This window comes from Phocoena phocoena, chromosome 10 (assembly GCF_963924675.1).
Source record: "Phocoena phocoena chromosome 10, mPhoPho1.1, whole genome shotgun sequence".
Taxonomy (NCBI): Eukaryota; Metazoa; Chordata; class Mammalia; order Artiodactyla; family Phocoenidae; genus Phocoena; species Phocoena phocoena.
The window spans coordinates 52,184,320-52,197,356 of record NC_089228.1 but is presented as its reverse complement, the minus strand read 5'-3'; the positions used below and the strand labels follow the sequence as shown (position 1 = coordinate 52,197,356).

General features: G+C 41.6%; 1 protein-coding gene across 1 annotated transcript in view; it reads right to left on the bottom strand.

Annotated features, from left to right (window-relative positions):
* GLB1 (galactosidase beta 1) overlaps positions 1 to 13,037 on the bottom strand; it is a 90,139-nt gene that overhangs the window by 26,631 nt on the left and 50,471 nt on the right. The window contains exon 11 of the mRNA XM_065886440.1: positions 1,640 to 1,714. Coding sequence (XP_065742512.1) covers positions 1,640 to 1,714 — 75 coding nt within the window. The remainder of the gene's footprint in view (positions 1 to 1,639; positions 1,715 to 13,037) is intronic.

The window sequence follows — 13,037 nt, the reverse complement described above, 5'->3', positions numbered from 1 at the left end:
CTTCAATTGTATATATTTAGTTTCTGGTCTCACAATTTTCCTTCCTGGTAAACAAAATGTGCTCTGGTACTAAGGTAGCTATGTTTTAGCAATGTTGTTGTTTGAAACATTTGCAGTTATTTTCTGTTGCATAAAAATAAAATTTTCACAGCTCTGTAAAGACATAAACCGGGACTTCCCTGGTGGCACAGTGGTTAAGAATCGCCTGCCAAGGGCTTCCCTGGTGGCGCAGTGGTTGAGAGTCCACCTGCCGATGCAGGGGACACGGGTTCGTGCCCCAGTCCGGGAAGATCCTACGTGCCGCAGAGCAGCTAGGCCCGTGAGCCATGGCCGCTGAGCCTGCGCGTCCGGAGCCTGTGCTCTGCAATGGGAGAGGCCACAACAGTGAGAGACCCACGTACCGCAAAAAAAAAAAAAAAAAAAAAAAAAAGAATCACCTGCTAATGCAGGGGACACAGGTCTGATCCCTAGTCCGGGAAGATCCCACATGCCGTAGAGCAACTAAGCCCGTGCGCCACAACTATTGAAGCCCATGCACCCTAGAGCCCGTGCTCCGCAACAAGAGAAGCCAACACAATGAGAAGGTCATGCTCCGCAACGAAGAGTAGCCCCTGCTCGCCACAACTAGAGAAAGCCCACGCGCATCAGTGAAGACCCAGCACAGCCAAAAATTTAAAAAGTTTTTAAAAAGACTCAAACCAACCCTTTTCTTAAGAAGTAGTAGCAATGAAGAAGTAGAAGATACTCCCTTTACAAGTGTGATTAAAGTTTGGTTAATCTAAAGCAAGATTCTATCAGGCAGAGAGACCACATTCTTTGTAAATCATAACACACCTATCCGACACTAGGTGGAAAATGTTACAAGAGCTCAACCAACGAATAATACATCAAAGGGCTTCATGAATGGAAAAATTATACAATCATGTTTGGTATTTTGCTTAAAGATAAAAACTTATGATGCTATTTTAGAATTATCAAGATTCTTAAGAAATATGTAACTTTTTTTCCTTGTGAGTTAACCCATGTAGGAGTTAGGGATTATCAGAGGGGAAAACCTGAAGACACAGATGGTCAAAACAAATTGATTTGGGCTACGTCACTCCTATCAAATGAAACCTCACTTCTTTGTCTCTTTCCCTAGAATAAAATGGTCTTCACTCATATTTATGATTCATTTCTAGCTTTCCCCCCTGATGTCCCAATTACCATATATAAGCCACAAGCCACGAGGACATCATTTTGAGATGAAGGGGAGTGTATAATTGAGGGTTAATGTCTGTGCCTTTTGAGAACCCCCTTTGAGAAAGGTGAATTATAGAAAAGAACATCACCAGCCATAACAATAAGGTGCACATTATTCCCACAAGGGCTCCTAGTGCTGCTTTTGACATGGATAATGGAACCAAAATGATCTAAGAATGCCCGCTCGTGCCCCATGTGCTCACCCTGTCAACATGCACACAAGTCTCTCACCTCCCGTGTCCCCGTTTTCCCAGAAACATCATCCACCCCATCAGTCTCACAGAAAACAAGTTCACAGAAAAATAACGAACCGATTCCCCAGCATAACGCTTTCACTCACGACTGCTGAATTCCACTTCCTCACTCTCAATGTTCCTGTCATTTTGTTTTTTCTTACCTTTTTCAGACCAACTTTTCCATATGCAAACTTCGGTGTGGATGGAGGGATAGGGCCTTCAGGTACTTTTTCAAACTATAAACCAGAGTGGGAAAAAAACAGAAAAGAAAAACAGCTGTTAAACTCTCAGAAACATATCTATACAATTCATGTTTCAAAAGGAGGGTCAAAGAGTCAAACAACAGTGCCAGTGATTTTTGGAAAGGCAAAGGAACCAAAAACTCTCCCCCAAACAGAATCTAAGTGTATATCTTTGTATGTCTGTTCTTTAAGCTCCAGGAATCATTCAAATAATTATAGAACAAAAGACTTCAAACCGAAAGCAAAAACAAGTAGAGAGAATAAAGGTGACAGCAGAAGATTGAAGTGGAGGAGAAAAGGAAAAAGGTACATGGTAAAATGGACTCTGAAGGGAGGGAGTTTACAGTAGGAAAAGATGGTATTTGCAGATTAAATCTTATTGGTAGATTAAAGTTTGGTGTCAATGTTAAATTTGCTGTGGTTATATAAGAGCATATTCCTGCCTATTCTTACAAAATACACACTCAAGTATTTAGGGGTAAAGGGTCCTGATGTCTGCAACCCTCCAGAGGTTTAGGGAACACACGGGCTTGGCGAGGGGCAAATGATGACGCAAATAGAGTGAAATGTTGACAGGGGTGAATCTGGGTGTGGAATATACAAGTGTTCTTTGTAATATTCTTAGTCTTGAAACTTTTCTGTAAGCTTGAAATTATTTTTAAATAAAAAAATTTAGAAAATAAAAATAATTTATTTTCTAAATAAAATATTAAATATGTACACACACAGAGTCACACACACAATTTTTATTAACATCAGAAGGTATGGGTGTAATTCCCAGGTCTTAAAAACGTCTATGTCCATCTGGAATCTCCAAGTAGGTTGTATTATGATCTGTCAGGATCCTTACAGTTCTTTCTTTCCTCCTTTCTCCCTTCCTTCCTTCCTTCCTTCCTCTCTCTTGCTCTCTCTGCTTCCCTTTTTAAAAGTAGTAAAAAAGAAGAGGATAAAACACTGCTATATTAAAAAGCGATAGTCTCCTGACTCACTATTCTCTTAGCTCTGTTCTTCAGAGGAAACCATTTTAAAATCATTTAATTCTTCCAATTTTTGCTTCTTTTAGTCTCTAAATAATATACTCATCTGCTATTTCTTGTTCAATCAATTTAAAGCATGATTATTGATTTCTTTAATACATGGGATTTAGCTCAGCTGTACTCTTCTGGGTATCTCCCTTTCTTACCAATGTGGTTATGTCATTTTCACTTTCTCTACTGGTTAAATTTGTAGCTTTAAATAATATCATATACTTATATCTCAGTTCTAACCAACTAAGACATCCCTTGTGTCCACACATTTAAAGATAAGGCTATTTGCACGCTTTGCTGAGCTCTCCTCTCCACTCCCACCTCCAAACCATCAACTTTACTTTTTACATTGTCAAGGTTAAAGGTCTAGTCTATAGCCATAAGTCCTCCCTTCAAGTGTACATTGACTCTAAATTAAAAATCAGGGCTTCCCTGGTGGTGCAGTGGTTAAGAATCTGCCTGCCAATGCAGGGGACACGGGTTCAAGCCCTGGTCCAGAAAGATCCCACATGCCGCGGAGCAACTAAGCCCATGTGCCACAACTACTGAGCCTGTGCTCTAGAGCCTGCGAGCCACAACTACTGAGCCCATGGGCCACAACTACTGAAGCCCTCGCACCTAGAGCCTGTGCTCTGAAACAAGAGAAGCCACCTTAATGAGAGGCCTGTGCACCACAACAAAGAGTAGCCCCCACTCGCTGCAACTAAAAAGAAAGCCTGCATGCAGCAACCAAGACCCAACACAGCCAAAAAAAAAAAAAACCCACCAATGTTTACATTATTATAATTATATAAATATTGCTCTCTGCACAGCTAAGTGGCGAATATGTACTGGGATGGCATGTTCTCTCTCCTTGTAGATGATTTTTTTCTCTTCTTTTCCCTGGGGTTTCTAATTGCTTTCTTTTTTCTTGTCTGCCGTTGGGTTAATACCTCTTTAGGTTGTTCCAAATTTCCAGAGATGGTATCAAGTTCCTCCCACCACTCTTTTCCCCCACTAGAAAACTTCCTACTGGAACCCTCAGTCTTCCTGCTCCAAGGCTTGACAGTCAAGGATTTTTTTTGAACTTTTATATTTTATTTATTTATTTATTGTCCCGCCGCATGGCTTGTGGTATCTTGATTCCCTGACCAGGGATTGAACCTGGGCCCACAGCAGTGAAAGCGCCGAGTCCTAACCACTGGACCACCAGCAAATTCCCTGAGAGTCCAGGATTCACCTTCATTATTCTTCTGGCTTTTCCCTCCTGTTTCTAGGCTCTCATGACTTCCTCATTTCACTAGAGAAATCTCAAGTAACTTCCTAAGGACTGGTACATGGGAGGTAAACTTCCTGAATCTTTGCAATGTCTGAATATGTCACCTTTAATTAATAATTTGGATGAGTATAGAATTCTATATTGAAAATCATTTTCCCTTAGAATGACAAGGGTACTGTTCTGTGTCCTCTATCACCTGCTGTGGCTCATGCCAGTCTCATTCCTGAAAAAGGTGACCAGCTTTTTCTCTCTAGAAGCTTGTAGGCTGTTTATCCTCGATGTCCTAAATTTTTATAAGGATGTGTCTGGATACAGATGTTTTTTACATTCATTATGCTAGGCAACTCAGATATCCTTTCCTGTTTTGGAAAAAAAAATCTGTACCGTTTCTTTGATGTTTTCTTTTTCTCAATTTTTTTTCCCCTTCCTTGTAAGTAACCTGCACATCCTAGATTCTTCCTCTGTATGTCTTATATATTCTCTCTTGTTTCCATCTCTGTCTTCTGGTTCTAATTTCTAGGATATTATTTTTAATTTCCAATAACTTTTTCTTGGTCTCCTTTATCCAAGTATCCTGTTCTTATTTTATGGATGCAATGTCATCTCAAATCTCTCTAAAGGATATAAATTTGAGAAAGTTTGCTTTGTTTTGTTTAAGATCTCTCCTTTCTCCTGAATTCTCTGTTGCCTTTAGGGTTATTTTTCTGTTTATTTCATCTTGGTCTTTGTCTTTCCCTTTGCAGGTTTTACGGATGTGCTCAAACATCTGGCCGTCATCCTTAGTTGTCTATTCATATTTAACGGCAATACAGATGATGCGCTAGCATTTGCACACCAGCTTCTCTCTGCCAGTCTTGCTCTGGGTACAGGAGCCAGGCTTGTGCAGTTGGGAGCTTTGTTTTAGGGTGACTTGGCAGGGAGTCAGACATAATATATGGGGTCTTTGCTCTGGGGCTGTTTTTTTTTTTGTTTTTTTTTTTTAAAAAAAATCCTCTGATTTTCTAACTGATAGAAAGATGCTTCCCTGATGGATAGTCTATTTCAAAGTGGGGTGAAGAAATGAAGGACATGACAGGAAATATGTAGAGTTTCATCAGCCTTCCCATTTTCAGCTTTCATTTTCATCCTTTTCATTTCCACCCTTTCATTTCCATGCCTGCATTTCCAGGGCCCTGGCTCTCCAGGGTTCTTTAAGGCCGATCTCTCCCTGTTCCCTGTTCCTATAACCAACTCCCTTTCCATCATCACTGGGAACCTAGATTTTCTTATCCTACTTCTTCAGTCACCATTGCTCCACCTATTTTTGTTTCCCAGAAATCCGCTGAAATCTCTCATGCATGGACAGCTCCCCTCTTGTTGGCTTCATTAGAAAAAAAAAAAAATCCTTTTTTATCATTTAGTAACATTTTGGAAGGGAGAAGAGACAAATATGTAGACAGACAGCCATCTTGAACTGGGAACCCTTTGTATTTCTAATATTCTATGAGTCTATATTTCTGTGAAAAATTTTTTGAAAGATCATATTAAAAATGATCTTCATGACTCATAGTAACATGAATGTGAGGCCAGAGTTACTGCTAATCTTAGAGTAAGATGTAAGATCTCTCTTCCCAGCTTTCCCTGAAGTCTAGACCACATTCTTTCTCCTTTGTAAGCTGACCCACTCCATTCCCCCCCACCCCCATTCTGGTCAGTAAAATAAGTAAACACAAATCCACAGAGGAGACCTGACAGCTGTACAATTCGTTTTCTGAGGTCCCCTATTCACCGCACATGGGAGTGACCATGGCACATCTGACTCCTGAGCCAGGACTGCAATCCCTCTACCACATAGGAAGAAAGAGTCACCGCACAGACACCTTTATTCAACCTACATTCAGCCAGTTCTCTCATCTTATTTACTACTCACAAAGACCTTCATAGCTAGTTATTATATTTCCTTTTTAGAGCTGAGACTGAGGAACTTGCTCAAGATTTTAAAGAGGGCAAGGGAGGGAGCTGGGACTTTGACTCCAAGTCTAGTGTTGTTTCTACAGCTCCATCTTGACTCCTTTTTTGCTGAACAATAATAGAGTAGAAAGTGTCTTACCCCATAATTCCAAAACCAAAAAATCCCACAAAACCTTCTCTCTTCTAGTTTTCCTCCTACACCCCCTCCCCACTTAAGCACACATAAAGAAAGGAGGTAATTTTGTAATTTGCTACTGCCACTTACCAAAAGCACTTTTTTTTTTTTTTTTGCAGTACGCGGGCCTCTCACTGTCGTGGCCTCTCCCGTTGCGGAGCACAGGCTCTGGACGCGCAGGCTCAGCGGCCATGGCTCACGGGCCCAGCCGCTCCGCGGCATGTGGGATCTTCCCGGACCGGGACATGAACCCGTGTCCCCTGCATCGGCAGAAGGACTCTCAACCACAGCGCCACCAGGGAAGCCCCAAAAGCACTTTTGACATGACCAAATAGTAACACTAATTTTATTTACTTGCATATTACAGTCAAACGAATATGACAGAATTTACCTATGGTTATGTATGGTTTACATAACCATAACCTTTCAATATTAGGAGTTGAATTATTTCCAAATTTTGATATTATAAATAATATTGCAATGAACAACTTCATGTCTATAGCATTTTCCACGTTCAGAATGTTTTTTAATAAAGTTCCAAGTGAGGGGTCATTAGGTCAAATGATATAAGCATTTTATATGATTCTTTTTTTTTTTTTTTTTTTTTTTGCGGTACGCGGGCCTCTCACTGTTGTGGCCTCTCCCGTTGCGGAGCACAGGCTCTGGAAGCGCAGGCTCAGAGGCCATGGCTCACGGGCCCAGCCGCTCCGCGGCATGTGGGATCTTCCCGGACCGGGGCACGAACCCGTGACCCCTGCATCGGCAGGCGGACTCCCAACCACTGCGCCACCAGGGAAGCTCTATATGATTCTTAATATAGTGTATGCCAAAGCTTTCACCAAATGTCTATACTTGTTTATGTCTTTTGCCCAATTATCTAATTGGATCTTGAATTTTTAATCAGTGGTATGAGTTCATTATATTCTCATTATTAAGCCTCCATGTGTCTATTCCACTTGCCACAATCTTCTGTCTTTAAAAAAAAAATTATAGTGAATTTTCATTGATTATCATACAGCAAAATTCGAATCTTCTGTCCAACTAATTAATATGTCAGAAAAGAAATAGACAAATATGCCAAAATATTATACTTCTGAACCTTTATTTCTCCATAGTAATTTGTACTTTAATCATAGTTTTAAGAGCAGTCATAAATACTGCTTCTTATCCTACCTGTTTAGATGGACAAATTCAACATGGGAAGCAGCTCTTTTCCCAGTGTAATCCAATAGATTCAATGGTGACCAACTTTTCTTTTCCCAAGATCTCTAATGTTTTCATTCATTTATCTCTAACAAGCTCTTAGGAAGTACTCTGGGAAATTCCCTGGCCAGAGTTTAGGACTCCACGCTTTTACTGCCAGGGCCCGGGTTCAGTCCCTGGTCAGGGAACCAAGATCCCACAAGCCGCGACAAAAAAAAGGAAAGTACTTTGTGTCAGGTCTTACGCTTGGTACTAAGGATAATAACAGCCCCTAGTCCAGAGTGAGAATGTATAAACAAGTTATATTAGCAAACTAGGAGAAGTTGTGTCTTCAAGATTTCCACAGTATGTAATGTGGTGACGGAAAACAAAGTGTGACTAAATTTTCAGAGAGACGAATCAAAGACAAACCCCAGAGAAGGTAAAGAGATGTGTCCTCATTTTCCAGATGGATAAGGGCAGAGGGACCAGTTTGTGCAGAGGCCAGGGGCTGTAAACCGCACCTCCTGTAAAATTCTAGAAATTTATGTACCTTCATTTTAAGGCTAGAGATTCACATATAAGAAAGTGAGAACTGAATAGCACAGGGAACTATATTCAATATCTTGTAATAACCTATAATGGAAAAGAATATGAAAAAGAATATATATATATATATATATATATATATATATATGTATAACCGAGTCACTTCTGCTGTAGCAGAAATTAACACAACGTTGTAAATCAACTGTACTTCAATACATTTTTTTAAAAAAGACTAACATTCATTAAGTAATATTCACGTCGAAATCCTTAATTATCAGTCGTAAACACTGTGTCCACCAGCAACATGGATCATCAAGAGACAGCTGTGTCTACCCATTGAGCTAATGTCATTCCAGCCATAAACCAAGAAGGACTATCAATCAGCCAGTGTAGACTGGTCCTGGGTCAAGTCTCAAACTTCATTAAGCTTCTGAGGTACTGAAAATCACAATGGCCATTCTGTCATGTCCAGTCCCCGCCCAGCCTCACTACCACCCTCATGGAATTCCGAGATCCCCTCCAGTCATCAAGGTCCTCAACTACAACTTAATTTCTGCAGAATGACCCATCTTCAGAAATTCAGCTGGACTCATCTTTGATGGAATCCCTATGAAGAACTGGAACAAAACTCTTTAAAAAATCGGTCTGAAATTCATTCAAAAGCATACAAAAATAAACTCACCACTGCCCCTCTCAGGAATTGCTACCAAGGAGGAGGGCGCTACCCTATAGTATTACGCTTCATCCTCGAGGTCAAGGTGTTAACCGCGTCTGGTTGAGTTTTACCCACACCAAAGAGAATACATTTAAAAATGCAAATATCACGAGCTTTGTCACGCCTTGAAGAGTCCTGTGTGAGGGCTGCCTGGAGTCTTCACCGCTGAGCACAAGCTTGTGCAGTCTGCTGGGAAATTCCCATCTCTGGGAGTCCATGTCAGTGAAAGAGACTGTCCATCTCCACCCAGCTTACTCTTGAGATGGAGATGAACTAAAGAAGATACCCATTTGACTTTTTAAGTCTTTGGTGAAGGAAAGAGGCAGGAAGAGCTATATATGGGGGTATTTATGATCCCATTTCTTTTCCTCGATGCAGACAAATACTTTGAATACCATCTAACAAACCATCGAAGTGAACATCTACAAAGGCTCGTAAGAAAGAGCTCACTTTTAAAGTCGTTCATTTCTCTCTTCCAAACCTGAAATATCAAAAAAGAGAAGTGGGGAAAGATGACCACATCTTAAGCTGCAATCTATCATAAGCTACTGCATTACATTAATTTCTGAAGACTCTCTCTCCTTCATGGGTTCATTTTACTGTGGCCACTGGTTAAATGCTTGGGATCCTCTGGGTTTGTCTTTTGCTTGGCCTGCTGCCCTTCTTACTCAGCTTCTGCGTGCAATCTCAACCTCTCCTGGACTTCAGCCTCCACCTCCACAGTGAGTGCAGAATCCGTGCCTAACGGATTCTTCCTGGAGCTTCTCATTCTTAAGTGAGGTGCTTGCCAGACAGACACCTCCACCTGGATGTCCTCAGAGGCACCCTGAGCTCAACTTGCTTCTCCCTCCCCCTTCCCACCTGTGCCTTCTCTGCAACCCTCAATGTTAGCTGTTGACCCCAATACCAATCTAGTTATCCAACCAAGGTTGCAACCTGGACAAATCAATGACTCCTCATTCTTCCTCACACCTCACACCAGCATTCAGCCAGTTGCCAAATTCCACCAGTTTTACCTCCTGAATATTTTTCAAATCAACTGCTTCCTCTCCACTCCCCGTTGGCCCCGCCATCATCTAACTCCTAGGTTACTGCAGCAGCTGCTGAACTCATCTTCTGCAGCCAGAAGTGCCCCAAGGGAGGGTCCTAGCAGTGCATTCTCATGGTCATAGGTTTTTGTAAAATTTGCAGAAGTAATGCAATTTAACCACAAAAGGCTAAGACCCTCGCCTCTTTCCGCTCCAGCTTTCCTGTGTTAAACATCCTCTTGGGTCAGGAGGCTTTAGAGTGGCTACAGGCATCTTTGAGATTCAACCAAAGGAGAGCTGAGGTGGGAATTTATTTAATTGGGGCACAGAATATATTTACAAGGTTCACTGTCACTCCTATGAATAGGTAAATTATTGCTAACAGATTATGCTGACTTGCAATATGATTGTGCTCTAAGGCATCCAGCTCCAGAAATATGTGGGTTGTGGAGGGGAAACAGGGTTTAAAATGTTATGGGGCCAGATCATCAAAAAATCTACAAACAATAAATGCTGGAAAGAGTGTAGAGAAAAGGGAACCCTCTTGCACTGTTGGTGGGAATGTAAATTGATACAGCCACTATGGAGAACAGTATGGAGGCTCCTTCAAAAACTAAAAATAGAACTACCATACGACCCAGCAATCCCACTACTGGGCATATACCCTGAGAAAACCGTAATTCAAAAAGAGTCATGTACCACAATGTTCATTGCAGCTCTATTTACAATAGCCAGGACATGGAAGCAACCTAAGTGTCCATCAACAGATGAATGGATAAAGAAGATGTGGCACATATATACAATGGAATATTACTCAGCCATAAAAAGAAACTAAATTGAGTTATTCGCAGTGAGGTGGATGGACCTAGAGTCGGTCATACAGAGTGAAGTAAGTTAGAAAGAGAAAAACAAATACCATATGCTAACACATTTATATGGAATCTAAAAAACAAACAAAAATGGTCATGAAGAACCTAGGGGCAAGACGGGAATAAAGATGCAGATCTACTAGGAATGGACTTGAGGACATGGGGAGGGGGAAGGGTAAGCTGGGACAAAGTGAGAGAGTGGCATGGCCATATATACACTACCAAATGTAAAATAGATAGCTAGTGGGAAGCAGCTGCATAGCACAGGGTGATCAGCTCGGTGCTCTGTGACCACCTAGAGGGGTGGGATAGGGAGGGTGGGAGGGAGGGAGATGCAAGAGGGAAGAGATATGGGGATATATGTATATGTATAACTGATTCACTTTGTTATAATGCAGAAACTAACACACCATTGTAAAGCAGTCATACTCCAATAAAGATGTTAAAAAAAATGTTATGGGGCCAGGACATGTCTACAGAAATTTTTTCCAAATATTACAGCTCACGCATGAAAGAATTTGAGAGAGATCTCCCCAGTTTAGATAACAATCCTAAATATTCATATAACGCTATCAGTAACAAAATGTGAAGCTTTCCTGTTTTTCTAAACTATCAATACTAAAAAACAGATTTCAATCAGTCACACTTGAGAGAGATTGCCAGTCTCTCTAGAGAAGATTACGAACATTGTTATCATCCGAAGAGACAATAAAACAGCATGCAGCCAAAAGAATATAAGGAAAGAAGGATGACAGAGGTGTTTCAGTTAATAAAGCCAAAATATGTTTTTAAGTTTTGTGATGTTTGCAATTATTTTAATTTTAAAATTTTAAAATTTGTAATGATTTTTAAACAGTTTTTATTGGGGTATAGTTGATTCATATTGTGTTAATTTCAGGTGTACAGCAAAGTGAATCAGTTATACATATACATATATCCACTCTTTTTTCTTTTTAGATTCTTTTCCCATATAGGCCATTACAGAGTATTGAGTAGAGCTCCCTGTGCCATACAGCAGGTTCTTATTAGTTATCTATTTTATATACAGTAGTGGGTATATGTCAATCCCAATCTCCCAATTTATCCCTCCCCCCACTTATCCCCTGGTAACAGTAAGTTTGTAATGATTTTTTTTTTACTCATTTAAATATACATTCGCTTTTGGTGCCTCACTCAGTACCCTTTCTGAAATGTATATCTGACTATTCCACATGGTATATTCAGCAGCATTAATGCTCTTGGTGAAGGAGGAGATAGCATCCCCTATACCTTAAGGAGAAAGCATGGCAGTGTTGGTTCCCACTAGATGGGGAGAAGAGACCAGGATGTAAATAGAGAAGTGCAGATAATTAAAGGTCCAGTTGAGGTTGGAAGCACAAATCCCTGTTCCAGCCACTCCACACTGAAGTTCACAGTCCTCCTGCCTGGTTTCAGGGCCAGAGTGTGACAGCAGAATGGTCCAGGCTGGTGGTTTGTGGAGCAGGTGCCCTTGAACAGCAGCAGAGAGGGCTATGGAGGGTGATGGTGAAAGACTCTAACAGCCATCAATCCTAAGAGTCAGGGAAGATCAAGAAAATGTGAGGGGTTGCAGGGGTTGGGGGAGGGGGCAGAAAGAAGTAGCTAAATATTTGGGAGAATAAAAACGTGAGGTTGGGCTTCCCTGGTGGCGCAGTGGTTAAGAGACTGCCTGACGATGCAGGGGACACGGGTTCGTGACCCGGTCCGGGAAGATCCCACATGCCGTGGAGTGGCTGGGCCCATGAGCCATGGCTGCTGAGCCTGTGCGTCTGGAGCCTGTGCTCCGCAACGGGAGAGGCCACAGCAGTGAGAGGCCCGCGTACCGCAAAAAAAAACGTGAGGTTATGATGAGGCCAAAGATTAGATGATGTTTTGTGCAAGAAAAGCACATGTAAATATCTGCTTTTAAATTTGACTTGGATTGTTTTTCTATGTTAAGCATAGAAAAGCTCATTATTTCAGAAGGCAAATGATTCTAAAAATAAACCTGCCACGGGCTTCCCTGGTGGCGCAGTGATTGAGAGTCCGCCTGCCGATGCAGGGGACACGGGTTCGTGCCCCGGTCTGGGAAGATCCCACATGCCGCGGAGCGGCTGGGCCCGTGAGCCATGGCCGCTGAGCCTGCGCGTCCGGAGCCTGTGCTCCGCAACGGGAGAGGCCACAACAGTGAGAGGCCGGCGTATCGCAAAAAATAAAAAAAATAAACCTGCCAGCAACACCACTGAGAGGTATATACCCAAAGGAATCGAAAGCAGGGACTTGAACAGATACTTGTGCCCCAATGTTCAATGTAGTATCATTCAAAATAGCCAAAAGATGGAAACAACCCAAGTGTTCATCAAGAGATGAATGAGGTGAATAGATAAACTGTGGTATACAAGTCGTCCCTCTGTATCTGCAGAGTATTGATTTCAGGACCCCCACAGATACCAACATTCCAGGAAGCTCAAGGGACTTGAGTACCTCTGCATATGTTCCGTGCACATTCTCTCATATATTTCACATCAGCTCTACATTACTTATAATACCTAATACAGTGTAAGTG